The sequence below is a fragment of the Cibotium barometz genome, chromosome 31 (assembly GCF_041138505.1).
Source record: "Cibotium barometz isolate CiBa-2024 chromosome 31, ASM4113850v1, whole genome shotgun sequence".
Taxonomy (NCBI): Eukaryota; Viridiplantae; Streptophyta; class Polypodiopsida; order Cyatheales; family Cibotiaceae; genus Cibotium; species Cibotium barometz.
The window spans coordinates 4,569,785-4,584,313 of record NC_141076.1 but is presented as its reverse complement, the minus strand read 5'-3'; the positions used below and the strand labels follow the sequence as shown (position 1 = coordinate 4,584,313).

General features: G+C 40.7%; 1 protein-coding gene across 1 annotated transcript; it reads left to right on the top strand.

Annotated features, from left to right (window-relative positions):
• The first annotated feature begins 1,695 nt into the window (after nt 1–1,695).
• On the top strand, nt 1,696–7,444 carry LOC147620423 (very-long-chain aldehyde decarbonylase CER3-like). Its single transcript, XM_086824638.1, has 11 exons — nt 1,696–2,105; nt 2,366–2,586; nt 2,867–3,108; nt 3,761–3,980; nt 4,606–4,730; nt 5,065–5,324; nt 5,459–5,566; nt 5,736–5,942; nt 6,039–6,149; nt 6,244–6,420; nt 6,923–7,444. The coding sequence occupies exons 1-11, from the start codon at nt 2,046–2,048 to the stop codon at nt 7,076–7,078; spliced, it is 1,887 nt and encodes a 628-aa protein (XP_086680764.1). The 5' UTR covers nt 1,696–2,045; the 3' UTR covers nt 7,079–7,444.
• Nucleotides 7,445–14,529: the final 7,085 nt, after the last annotated feature.

The following is a 14,529-nucleotide window of genomic DNA, read 5'->3' as shown; positions in this document are numbered from 1 at the left end:
TAGTATGAAATGACAAGAGAGTAGATACTATGCTCTACATACAAGATAACATCCCTTGAGAGTGCCCCATGCTCCTATTATATAGGAGAGCTGTCAAGTGACTCTTGACCCTCCATTTCCATGTGTGACCCTTGGTTTCCTGACCCTAACCCCAACCCTGGTTAGGTCTAACCCTTGTCCCACTAGAGCATGTTCCCATGATCCCATGCTCACATGCCTAGGGTGGGTTAGCCTCCTAGTATATGCACATAATATGACTTGCACATAACATTATGGAGGATTCATGCAATCTCAAAGAAATGACGAACACATTTTATTTTTTTCTTTGCTCTTTGTGTAATGTGAGACAGGTTGGGGGGACGGGGGGAGAGAGACAGATGGTGGCGATGGGAGGAGGATGGAGGGTGTGGGGCTGCACAGAGAGAAAAAGGGAGATAAGGAGGAAGGTCTGGGGCTGCGCAAAGAGAAACGTGGAGAGAGCACGAGAGGTTGTGGGACTGCGTAGAGAGAAACAGGGAGGGAGGGAGGGAGGGTGTGGGCCTGTGTAGAGAGAAACGGGGAGAGAGGGTGTGGGCTGTGCAGAGAGAAACGGGGAGAGGGAGGGAGGGTGTGGGGTTGCGGTGAGAGAAATGGGGAGAGAGGGAGGGAGGGTTTGGGGATGTGCAGAGAGAAATGGGGAGAGGGAGGGAGGGTGTGGGGATGCGTTGAGAGAAACGGGGAGAGGGAGGGAGGGTGTGAGTTGTGCAGCGAGAAATGGGGAGAGAGGGAGGGAGGGTGTGGGGCTGTGCAGAGAGAAACGGGGAGAGAGGGTGTGGGGAGAGAGAGTTCTAAGGTTTAAACTTTAGTAGTTTTCATTAATTAGTGTCCTTTGAGGGGCACTACTTAATGAATGTGGGAGTAGCCTGAATACATATTACATAAGGATTTGAGAGATCTTTTTTTTGGACCAATATATATATATATATTTATACACCAAAGAGCAGTTACATAAGGATTTGAGAGATCTTTAATATATGTTTGGGTGAATATATATATATATATATATATATTGAAGGATATCGTGATCAGAGGATGTTTGAGAACCCTTGGCTTGGGTGAAAACATGGCACATTTGTAGGTGGAGGCATGGAGCGGAGGTGACGTTAATTCCAGCTTTCCAAATTAGTAAAGGCAACTGGAACGTACTTACCGGCTTGGATTGGGGTGGGTGGAGGCTAGCGCTACCCACCACGTGCCGTGTGAGGGCCCTCTTTTACTACAACACTTGTGAGAGAGTATTTTATATTGGCAGGTATATATTACATTGAAGGTTTTTTAAAACTTGTATAAAGGTGTTGGACTTTTGCTGCAAGGAAAAAGGCGCCCTTCGTCACTCATCAGAGCTTACAGTGTAGAGAATGAGAGCGTGACACGGGGATCTGGATTCTGGAATGCTCCGCAGCTGTTGTTGCTCTCCTTGATTGATCATGTGGCATTCAATACTCTGCTGCCACTCTGTGACTGTAGTCTGCGATGTCCAAAACGTCAAAAAGCTGCATTTCTCATGCTGTGAAATCGTGTGAATTCGCTTGGTTCACAACTTCACATGCACTGTGTGACAGTTGCGCTCCACTCTCCACTGTCCACTCCACTGTTATTTGAGGTTGCAATGTGCATGTTGGCTGTAATTAAGAGCACTCTATGACTCAGTCGGTCTCACGACTCACTAGGGGTGTGCTTCTCTCTCTCTCTCTCTCTCATAGCAGCCAGCTTGCCTTTGTGGGTGTATTCAAGAGGACTCTCTGCTCGCTAGTGTGTGCTTCTCTCTCTCTCACTCTCTCTCTACGTGAAAAGCCAGCTTGCCTTTGTGGGTGTATTCAAGAGGACTCTATATAAAGTTGTTGTTGTACTTCTTCTCTCTCTCTCTCTCTCTCTCTCTCGCTATATGAAAAGCCAGCTTGCCTTAGATTGTGCTTCAACTTGAGTGGCAACCTGAGAAGAGGGGACTGTGAAGAAGAGAGTGGCATTTTAAGGAGAGAGAAGCCTGAGGTTGGAGAAGAGGATTCATGGCACCCGAATCAGCTCCGTTGGCTTCTTGGCCATGGGAGTGGGCTAAAACTTATAAGGTAATAATTAGGAGAGTGTTTATGTCCTAAGTTCTTGTATCTCATGCAGTGCATATAAGAGACGAGAGTGTTTTTTTCCTAAGCTCTTCTATCAATGGGTTTAATCTAGCCTTAAGTACAATGGATCATCACTTGAGGTCATGCTGAATGTTACTTTGTGTACAATACAGTATTTAAATTATGTTGTTTTTCTTGCGTCTGGTTTAAATCATGCTATATTTTGTTTCTCTTGTAAATATATATTTTTGTTTTCAATGCAGTACTTCTTATATGTTCCTTTGGGCGCCCAAGTGTTTCTGAAGTGTTACAAGGGGGAGTCTTTTATGTATGATGCTTGCTTCCACATTCTCATACTCTCTGTCGTGAGATGCTGCATCTATGAGGTGTGGCACACTCTATCAAGATCCCACATCATCTCCAAAAGCCTCACCATCCAAGACCCTTTGATTGAGTTCGAGCAAGTTGACAGAGAGTTCGACTGGTAAAGCTCTCGCATTTTCCCTCAGTTAATCAACTAAATCACTAGGTTAAGTTTGATTAAGAGGGAGGAAGGTGGGTTTATTCCATAACGTAACGTAGTTGTGAGTTTGGGTAAGAGTGAGTGAACGCGCGTGTGTGTGTGTGTGTGTGAGAGAGAGAGATCATACACAGTGAAAACGAGTGTGTGTGTGTGTTAGAGAGAGAGAGAGAGTGAGGATCAAATGGGAAAACCATGTGGTCTTCATCCAACATGTCATTTCTTCCCTTCTCTTGTTTTGTAGGGATAACTATATAATTTTACAAGCATTGGTGGCCTCAGCTGCCCAAGCCTGGATGAAACCCACCTTGATATCCGAGTTACCCATCATGGATTGGAGAGGCATAGTGCTCCTCTTGCTTCTTCACATGGGGCCAACGGAATGCATATACTATTTAGTCCACCGTGCTTTCCATGGCTCCAAGTACCTCTACACTGGATACCACTCTCTTCACCATGCTTCAACAACTCCTGAGCCATCCACTGGTAAGTACTACTTACTTCTGGCCATATTTATCAAACACCCCCCCCCCCCCCCCTCTTTCTTGTAACCTAGAATATTGTATATTCTACATCAGTAATACCATGCTTAGTACTTAATCAAAAGTTAACACATGCAGCCATAGTAAGCCCAACGTTGTAATGGTATTCATTAATACCATGCTTAGAACTTAATACTAATCAAAAGTTAACACATGCAACTATAGTAGGCCCAGCGTTGTAATGGTATTCATTAATCGGCTAAATCGTTCTAATTAATGTCTGTCAACACATCTTGGTACCAGTTCTAATTAATGTCTATTTCCATTGTTTTGACCATGCTTAGAACCTACCACCCAATAAATCAAGAGTTGTTACTTCAATGCCGTAGAAGCATTGTAAGACCTATGAAGAAATAACGTTTATTTATTTCTCTGAGTTGATTAATCATACACATCGATGTTCTATTCAAGAAATGAAGGATTTAACATTGTATATGGTGCACGAGAATGAATCAGCTATGGTGGGGAAGTGAATGGTTTCTTGCAGTGAATAATTAACACCATGATATATAATATAGGTGAACGAATTTGAAACCATAGTGTGTCCAACTCACAAGGAGTGGAAGTTGAGGCAATTTTTGGGTTATGTGATGCAGCTGGCACAGGCACACTTTTGGAGCATGTTTGGTTAACTGCTGTGATGGCCTTACCCATATGTGGTGTGATGGTGGCTGGGAAAGCCTCATTGGGGGCCTTGTATGCCTATGTATTCTGCTTTGACTTCATGAGAAACATGATCCATTCTAATGTGGAGGTGGTCCCGAGCTTGCCCTTCCGACGCCTCCCATTCCTACAATACCTCCTCATCACCCCCTCGTAAGTGTTTATGAGTTGGTGTATATATTTTTTAGAGATACAGTAAAAGAGAATGCATAAATAACTCAATAAACCTTTTCTTTCCTTATGTATATGCACACTATATACATATGTATGTAATACATGCATGCGTCACAGTGTGTATTATGTACATGTATATGTACATTATGTATGCGCACTGTATGCATGTGTATGTGTGTACATGTATGTATGTAATACATGCATGCATCACAGCGTGTATTATATGCATATGTACATTATGTACACATGCTGTACAAGTGCGGGCGCGCGCGCGCGCACACACACACACACTCTCTCTTTCTCTCTCTCTCTCTCTCTATCTCTCTGACATATATGTATGTATGAATGTACACACATGCTCAAGCCTCACATTCATATATAGTGTGTACACACGCATACATATATGCATGCCTGATATATGAGTGCTTGTTTTGCATGCACGCACATACTCCACACGTATGTGTAAATGTACATATATACATACCTACAAATATTATTTCTGTATTAGACACATATTGTATTACAATTAACACCTTGAATGCTTTTAACATAATAATTGCACATCCTAAGCCCCATCATCTGTGTGATTTATCCATGGCTACAGTTACCATTCCCTCCATCACAGACTTGGGACTGAGAACTTCTGCCTTTTCATGCCTTTGTATGACTACCTTGGTGGCACATTGAACAAAGGAGCCTTCAAACTACACCAAGAACTCAGAAACAAAGGTACCTTTTACATGCGGATTAGTTCAATTTAGTGTGTTCTTTAGTGCGTGTCATAACGTTGTGCATTGAGGTTTTTGCCCCTTGTTTATCCCATTACATGGGAAATTCACTTTAGTGCTGTTAATTTAGTCTTGATTAATTTAATGTAATGTTTGATAGTAGTTAGCTTGCTTGTCAATGAGGTTTCTATGGCTAGCTAGCTTGTTAGATGGCCTAATAAGGTCTCATGCTGCACACTGTTTCCATTAATATTACTCAGCTTGTTGATGGGTTTGAAAGATATCTACAATTAGCTACCTTGTTAATGCCCTAAAGTTGTGGCTTAATGATGCAGGGAGAGAAGTGGTGGTGCCGGATTCAGTGTTTGTACCACATGCAGTGGACTTCATAGGAGGAATTCATGTGGGATTCATCCTCAGAACCTTCTCATCTTTCCCTCGTGATGGCTCACCGTGGTGGGCATTCCCCCTCCTCCCTCTGGTTTCCTTGGGAATAAGCATTGCTTGGATATGGGGGAAAGCTTGTGTGGTCTCCCAGTACACCTTCCATGGTGTCACCCATCAGACATGGTCCCTCCCTGTGCTTGGATTCCAAGTGAGTGTTTTCTCATTGTGAAATGAACAGTGCATTAGCATAAAAAACTCCCTTTTGATTGAGTTTTGAAGTGTGGTATGTTTTTGTGTGTGTGTGTGTGTGTGGGGGTGGGGGGGGGGGGGGGGGGGGGTTAGTATTTTCTTCCAAATGCCTTCCACAAGATCAACAAGATGCTTGAGCAAGCTATTCTAGAAGCTGACAGGATGGGTGTTAAAGTGTTAACACTAGGCGCTTTGAACAAGGTCTCTCTCTCTCTCTCTCTCTCTCACACACACACACACACACACAAAGAGTCTACTAAAGTATCTCTCTCTCTCTCTCTCTCTCTCTCACTCACACACACACACACACACACACATACACACACACCTTAACAGCAGTTTGGTCTTATGCTTGACATTTGGGTGTCAGAACGAGGCAATGAATGGTGGCGGGCTTTTGTTTGTGGACAAGCACAAGGGGCTCAAGGTGAGGGTGTGCCATGGCAACACTCTGACAACGGCCGTCATCTTGCGCGAGCTACCCGAGGACGTGACGGAGGTCTTCTTGACTGGGAGCACCTCCAAGATTGGCAAGGCCATTGCTGTCTACCTCGCTCGGAAGCGCGTGAGAGTTCTGGTATGTAATGATCTCAGAAACCAGAGAGGCTCTCACCAGGCCTGCCTGTGTGTGTGTGTGTGTGAGAGAGATTTGATGTTGCCCATTGCATTGCAGATGCTCACCGCCTGTGAAGAGCGGTTCGAGGCAGTTAAGAAAGAGGCTCCCAAAGACTGCCAACAATTTCTAATCCGTGCCACCAAATATCAAGCCGGACAGAATTGCAAGGTGATTATAATTGCTATCTGCACTGCACTGTGCAGCACGATTTCTTGAATGTTAATCAAGTTTTACGTGCTTAGTCTGCGTTTCCTGCATGCAGACTTGGATCATAGGCAAGTGGGCGGGCTATGGCGCCCAGAAGCTGGCGCCCACGGGCACGCACTTCTACCAGTTCACACTACCCCCCATTCTGCATTTCCGGCGAGATTGTTCTTACAGTGATTCGGCAAACATTAGGCTGCCAGAGAAGCTTGTGCGGGGACTCAATTCATGCGAGGTAAGGAGATCGATTTTATTCAGTAAATTTCTTATAATTAATTATTAAATTGCACCCATGCTGTGATTAACTACATTATGTTATTCACAACATCAACTATTAATTAATAATAACTTATGTATTGATAGTAAGTTAGTATTCGGTAAACTTCTTATATAATTAACTATTAAATTGCACCCATCATTTATAATGCTGTTATTAATTACATTATGTTTTTCACGACATCTACTATTTGTAACGATCTTTAATAATAACTTATGTATTGTGGGATAATAATCTTGCTTTTAATTATTAAATTTTGTTTACTAGGTAGTAAGAGTCTACAATTTGTGATGCATTCACCTGCGTGTCACTCTGTGACCATCTCATTTTGCCACATGGCAAGAGTGTAAAGGGGGGACAGACTGCAGCGGTAGCAGCGCGTTCCCACTAGTCTAGTTAACGTATGATGTCCCCTAACAATTGGCTTGTTGTTGCACATGTGTGGGGGGTGTTTTTTCAGCACACCATGCCTAGGTATGTGGTACATGCTTGCCATGCTGGCGGTTTGATTCATGCATTGGAAGGATGGGAGCATCATGAAGTGGGGGCCGTTGATGTAGACCAAATAGATGTGGTGTGGGAAGCCGCAACGAAGCACGGCCTCAGTACAGCATAATAGCTTTTATAACTCACTACTGACCTACTAATAAGAACCAGTGTTCAAAACTAACTTGCTACACGCACATCCTCATGTTGCATCATGTGCATGTATGTGTAGATCAAAAAATTTGTCCCTTCTTATCCTTTTCATCAACATTACCATTCATTGTTTTTCCGAGCTCAGGTAATCATGTACAAGCAAATGACATCCACACACACACTCATTGATTTGTATCTTGATTCTTGATGAGATCCTTGATACATAATTATGTTGATGCATGATGGCTCGTGCTTCCCCTCTATATAAACCATACATATGTAAACTCTTCCAATGGTCCAAAACATTTCGTTTTTTGTCAATTTTGGAGATCATATTTTTCCATGTTATGTCTCATTATGTTTTCATTGGATTCCTTTTAACGACACCATCACAAGATATATTATGTTTCATTGAATGACACCCTCGATATGTGTCATTGAACGACACCCTTATGTGATGTTGGGTATTGATATGTTTCATTGAATGACCCTCTTATGTGATGTTGGGTATTGATATGTTTCATTGAATGACACCCTTACAAAATCCTAGGGTTGATTTATGTGATGTTGGGCATCGATGAGTAACATTAGCTACTTAACATAGAGTAGCATTATGCTATTTGTGGTGTGATGGGGTTTCAATGCCAAGGAATTGAATAGTGCTCCTATACCCAAGAGATCCTCTAGATTGAAACAAGTTTAAAATAGATACCATGAACCAAAAAAATTATTTCCCATTGTCAAGAGGAGAAGAGTAGAAAGGAGAGAATCGGAAAATTAAATAAGTTAGGGAGTCAACAAATTAAAATTCAATGTTTCTTGCTTGATTTGGATCCCATAACTTCTTACATATTTATCTTCTATGTAAATCTCAAGGTTACATTCACTTGGGACCAATTTCCAAGTTCTCACTAGTTCTCTCTTGCCCATTTGACTCACTTTAGGTCATTTATCACGAGGGGGAAGCTAAAGAAAAGCCTTGAGCACCTAGCATTGCAATAGGCAGAATGAGCTCTTTGAGCCAAGATATGTCGTCCTTGCCCTATAGTGTCCCTTATATGTTGTACACACAAGCTCCTAAGATGAAGAGTCGGGCTAAGAGTTGCCTTTAAATGCTAATAGGAGGTCTACAAAACATCATGGAAGGAATCTCATGGGTGGCATGATATAAATTATGGTGTCCCCTCTATAGGTGGTCAACCAAGTGTGGAGGTCCCCCTTGCTAATAAGAGGTTCATGTGGTTAGCCTTAATGTTCAAGAGTGGTTAGGGACTTACCAAAATTTGGGATGTCTTTTAGTCTAAAGTGAAACAGTCTCTCCACCAATAGTCTACAAGCTTTTGTAACAAAAGTCTTCACCATGTTATGGTAATTTGATGCGTTTAATCTCTCATAAAACTAGAAATAGAACAACTTGGACACTTTACATTTAATTGTATTGGCCCAAAGTAAGCTATGCTTCTCATGAAGATCTCATTAACAAGTAAATTTATTGCCAAACACATCAAAAACCATAGTGATTTTTGCTTTATGATACGTACTAATAGAGCACCTCACAAAAGATTTCACTCAAAAGAATGTAAAATATCCCTCCTTGGTGAATCTTACTTTTTGAATAAATGCAAGACAATTGTTTGACTTCACACAAACAAGAAGTGTGTTACTTTTTGTTAGCCCATTGCAAGGTTACTTGATTGATATTGGCATTGCAAGGATGCTGTAAATGACTTTACTCCCATTCACTTCATGAATAAAATAGTTGGATTCCTTTGAATGGTGTCAAGGAAAGTTGGGGTTCTCTTACAAGTTAGAAAAATATTTTCTAGCAATGAGTTTGTTACTAGTTGGAAAGGGTGTGTGAAATATTTTGCTATGTGTTCTATTAAAAAAAAAACCATCAAGAAGTACACTTGTTCACCATGTGTTCATGCACAAAGAGCTTCAATCATCTCCCCTCCTTACCATTGACCGAGTTGTAACATGTTATTATTTTGGTTTTAAATAACTAGAATATATATTGATGCAATTTTATTTGTTAATAGATGTTAACCCATCTTCAGATATTGAGTGGCAATCATTTCAATCTATTTAAATGTGGTACATGCTTTTATTATTGAGCTTCAGTGCACAAAGATAATGTTTTGTAAATTACTCAATTAGAATTATAAAGATAATGTTTGTATGAAAAATATATAAACTCATAATTTTCTTGAATCTTTAGACTAAGGTTGAGATTTAAAAGTAGGAAACATATTCTTATATATTTTGGAGCAAGGGAAAGGGAAATATGTTTTTTTTTTGGGAAATATGGGTTTGATGGTGTGGGGGGGGAGTGAATGCAAAGTTTAAGAAGGTTTCCATATCCTTGCAAGTATATTATCAAAAGTCAAATCTTTATCTTATCATTCTACTATATTCTCTCGCACAAAGTGAATGGTTCTTTAGTTTCACTTATTGAGGATGTTAATGATGCAAACGAGAATCCCTTCATAGATTTTAACTTTTGAATGGCTAATGGGTTAGTGACATTTGTTTTCTTAAGGCAAGATTGTCCGCTTGAACAACTTAGAAATAATATTCTCAATGAATGTGAAACAAAGCTTCCACAACATTTCACTTGATTAAACTTATGTGCCTTTTGTTTGACTAAGAAAGGTGACAACTTTAATGTTTTAAATAATTACAAGAAAAAAGAAGAAAACAAAATGTAAAGACACTTCAAATGTTTTAGATACTTACAAGAAAAGAGAAGACAATAAAATGCAAAGACATTTCAAATCAAATCGTTCACATTGTGCCAATATGAGAACTGAATACTAGAATTTGATAAATAAAGACAATGTGAGAGGAGCCTAGAGCTGAAAACAAACATGGTATGTGGGAACATCTAATGTACATAAGATGGATAACATAGATCCTAGGTAGACAGAGATAGTGTGGCGACTAGAGTGGAGAAGCGCAGGTGAGAAAAAATGAAAATAGCCTAGTGTATGGACAATGTGGGAAGTCGGCGGCACAATAATCCAAGAGGCGATGGGGCGGTGACAAACCTATGAAGGGAAATTAAGAAGATTTTCATAGAAGACAAAAAGAGCATAGAAGAGGAGAAGCAAGAGTATGAAGGGTGAAATTGTTTAAAATTCTTTGAGCTTTATAATATGGTATGTAGTTAAATAGTAACAAGCGTTTCATTTGTATATCATGATTCATTACAGGAGGCTAGACCATCACCTTCCCCCGAACCATGTGGGTAACAAGGCACCGGAGGTGATGATGATAGAGAGGATCACAGGCGTCAACATAGTAGCTCGAATTAGGAGGAGCATTAGATTAGTTATAGCTAGTTATAGCTTATTTTGTTTGTAGTTCTCCATCTGGAGAGCTTTTGTACTCTGCTTTTTCATGATGATCATCAGAGTTTTGTATATAGCCATGGATCCATGTTACAGTACGTGTATATATACATTTTTTATTTTGGTCACTCAGCCATTGATAGATATCATATACTTTATCATCTTTTTATATACACACAGTCAGCATGATGTTTGGTTTATATCTTTTTGTTAATTGTTTTAAAGAGAATGTGGGGGAGAGAGAGAGAGCTTGAGTTCCTTGCAAGCAAACACACAAACACACACACACACACACACACAAGAGAGTGCAAGACACAAGAGAGAGATGGATGGTTGAATTTTCTTCTATCTTCTTCTCTTCTCTACAACCATATAACTAAAAGATAAGAGTGCATACATAAAGGGAAAGTACTCTCCTACAACAACATACAAAATGCTCGGTCTATAGTGTAAACCCGACTATATGAGCTTGCGCTATAACTATGCCATAACTCTAGTACTCCAAAGTGGTTGTCACACAGTCTGTCATCGGCATATCGACCATAGTCTCACCAACCATGCCAGTGACTTAAGTGCAGAAGCTATCACCCAGGCGGGTCATCAATGTCCGCCATAGCACTAGTTGAGCTTGATATCTCAACACTCCCCCTCGAGCTTAACTCCACACACTGCACTCCAAGTAAGCTCCTAAACCTGTTGAGCTTCTTTGTGCTCCAGTGTCTTCGTGAAGATGTAAGCCACTTGTGTGCTAACATATACCTAGATCTACATCACCTAGAACCTTCTCCCTCTCACAAAGTGATAGTGCACTTCAATGTGCTTCATTCTAGAATGGTATACTGGGTTACTAGCCAACTATATGCTACTCATGTTGTCACAATAATGACAACTGCCCTATCCACGGGCTCACCCATATCACCAAGTAGCTTCTGAAACTAAGCTATCTCACAAGCTGCCATAGCAAGACCCCTGTACTTTGCCTCTATACTCAATAAGGCAACTGTTGGCTACTTCTTATTGCTCCAACTCATAGTAGCACTCCCAAATGAGAACATAAAACCACTGGTAGATCACATGTCTGCAACACTACTAGCCCAATCAGCATCTGTGTACCCATGTAGCTATATCTCTATACCAGCCTCATAGAAAAGTCCATAATCAAATGTGGACTTTATGTACCTGCTGCTGCATCCAAGTGTGGACTTTATGTACCTGAGAATCCGTCTAGCTGCATCCAAGTGTGGCTTCTTAGTGGCATGCATAAACTGACTCACAAGTCCAACAACATAACTCAATTATAGCCTAGTAATGGTCATGTAGATCAAGCTACCTGCTATGCGCCTGTATGTAGTGGGGTCCTCTAAAAGCTCACCTATATATGCGAAAAGCTTTGTGTTATGCTCCAATGGCATTGAAATAGGCTTTACAGCCTGTCATACCATACTTGGACAACATGTCCAAGCCATATTTCCTCTGCAATAAAAAATTACCATGAGGTGATCTCATCATCGCTATGCCCAAGAAATACCATAGCTCACCTAAATCCTTCATCTCATACTTTTTCTTCAAAAGCCTCCTGACATCATGTATGTCAACGTTATCACTCATAGCATGATCCCTCTATCTGTCTTTTTCACATAAGGTGAAAAATTTGCATTGGATATTTGAAATCCAATGGTAACAAGATACTTCCCGATTTTGTTTGACCATGCTTTGGGTGCATATTTCAAGCCATACAAGAAGGCTTTGCGTAACCTGCACACAAAATCTGGGTGTGCATCATGCTCATAGCCTAGTGACTACATCATGTAAACTTCTTCTTGCAAATCACCATGCAAGAAGGCATTCTTTGCATCCATCTTATGGAAAAACCAACCCTTTGTTGTAGCCATAGAAATGACAGCTCTCACGGTTGTCATTCTTGCAACCGGCCTGAATGTCTCTTCATAGTCAATGCTATAAGGTTATGCATAGCCTTTGGCCACCAATCTCGCCTTATATCTGCTCACTAAACCATTAGTATTATGCTTAACTTTATACACCCACGTCTATCCAATTGCCTTTTTTTCCCTTAATAGTCAAAGGCACTAACTCCCATGTTGTATTTGTATCCAATGCTTCCATCTCCTCATTCATGGCATCTTTCCATTTCTTATTTCCAAGTGCCTTCTCAAAACAAGTGGGCTCTAATTCATGTATTGTAATTCCTGTATTGCTTTAACCATGTAAGCATAATGATGGGTTGCATATTCATCATATCTCAATATGTCAACAAGGTACCTAATCCTCATAGACCTGCGTACACCTGGATCATTGCCTGGTGTCCTCAAAACAACCCTCGTTCTCCTTACACCACCAGGAGTAACCACAGATGGCTCATCAAGGCTCTGCTCAAAGCCGCTAGAGTCACCATCTATATATGAGTGACATGCTAACAGATCAGGCGCAAAAGGTTGATCTTCCTTTTCCTTCCCTTTGCATGATACATGTGTATCTACATCTGTCCCCAACCTGCCTGACCATGGGCTAACATTGGATCCACTGTTAGAGGACTCTCCAAGTCCACTAAGCACCTATGATTTCTCCTCTACATGTGGTGTAGCATCAACACTTCTTACATGTGCATCTTCTGTTGCCTTCAACTGCTGGTGCATACCAGCTACTTATCTCGTCAAAAAACATCTCTGCTTACTCGCATCTCACGAGTGGTAGAGTTATAACATTTATAACTTTTTTGCACCATAGCATAACCAATAAAGATGCGTTTCTCTACCTTTGGATCCAACTATGTTCTCACTTCATCAAGAGCATGCACATATGCAATACACCCAAACACTTTCAAGTGAGACACATCCGGTCTTATGCCTGTAAACTTCTATTCAAGTGTCATACCATGAACAATTGCAGTGGGTGTCCTGTTCATAATGTACACAGTTGCTCTATTGCTTCTGCCAAAAAATAATGTGGCATATTCTTTTCAGCCAATCAAGGCATGTGCCACTTCCGTAATGTGCTTGTTTTTTCTTTCTGCAACATCATTCTATTGCAGAGTGTACCTGCATGTAAATTGTTTCTTGATTCCCTGCTTCCTTAAGAAATTGCTAAACTCATTGGAGAAATATTCTCCCCCACCATCTGATCTCAGGCATTTTATTTGCATGCCTTTTTCCTTCTCAACCAAGGCTTTAAATCTCTGAAAGTGAGTAAATACTCACTTTTATCCTTCATAAAGTAAACCCACACTTTCCTAGTGTGGTCATCAATGAATGTAACATAATACCTGCAACTTAAAATTGTTGTAGTCTTGGCTGGTTTCCATACATCTGAATGTATGACATCTAATGGCCTTCCGCTAAAACACGCCTTTCATGTGGATACATCACTTAGGACTTCATCCTAACTTGCTACCACACGCTCTTGAAGTGGGAATTGCCGTAAATACTCTGTCACACCATTACGAGCGCCCGTCCAACTTGTAGCTTTGGACACTATTGCTTCATATCTTGAATGTATGACCCTTTAGTGTATCTATCGTGAATCCTTGATGTAAGATAACGGCGGTAGCTCTTGTTAATCCTAGAATTGGATTAACATTTTTCCCTTTCCTGATGACGATCGTGTCCGTATGATCACGTTGAAGACCTTTGTGTGAGGAGAATGAACAAGCTTTGTCGATGGCAATGATGTTGAATGACGTTCAATGGTCTTTGTTCCTCCAGAGGAAATAAGAAAAGCTAGTTAATGAATGAAGAGGGTAGTTGTGTATTGGGAATTCCTAACGGGCTGGGGGGTTTTTGCGAATTGCATTTTTATATTTTGTGAGCTTTTTTTTTTTGTTACTTTGTTTTTGGCAATCATCGGCAAGGTTACATGTAATTTTTGTTAATGGGTACACTAAGAGATGTTCATAATGGGAGAGAAGGATCTAGAGGAACATAGACTTAATCATCAGAACAAGATGATGATTCTCAGTTCCTCATTTGATTCATTGAAGCGACATTCATCATTTGAAGTAATTGGCTTCTGTGATGATGTCCCTTTGTGTGGCAAGATTCTTGTCAAATGTTGAGTAGGA

Bases quoted from the DNA above. Each gene is read 5' to 3' on its own strand.
- LOC147620423 (XM_086824638.1), top strand. From the start codon at position 2,046: ATGGCACCCGAATCAGCTCCGTTGGCTTCTTGGCCATGGGAGTGGGCT. The intron at 3,981-4,605 runs GTAAGTGTTTAT...CCATGGCTACAG, and splicing joins TACCTCCTCATCACCCCCTC to TTACCATTCCCTCCATCACA. The intron at 6,421-6,922 runs GTAAGGAGATCG...GTGTTTTTTCAG, and splicing joins GGGGACTCAATTCATGCGAG to CACACCATGCCTAGGTATGT.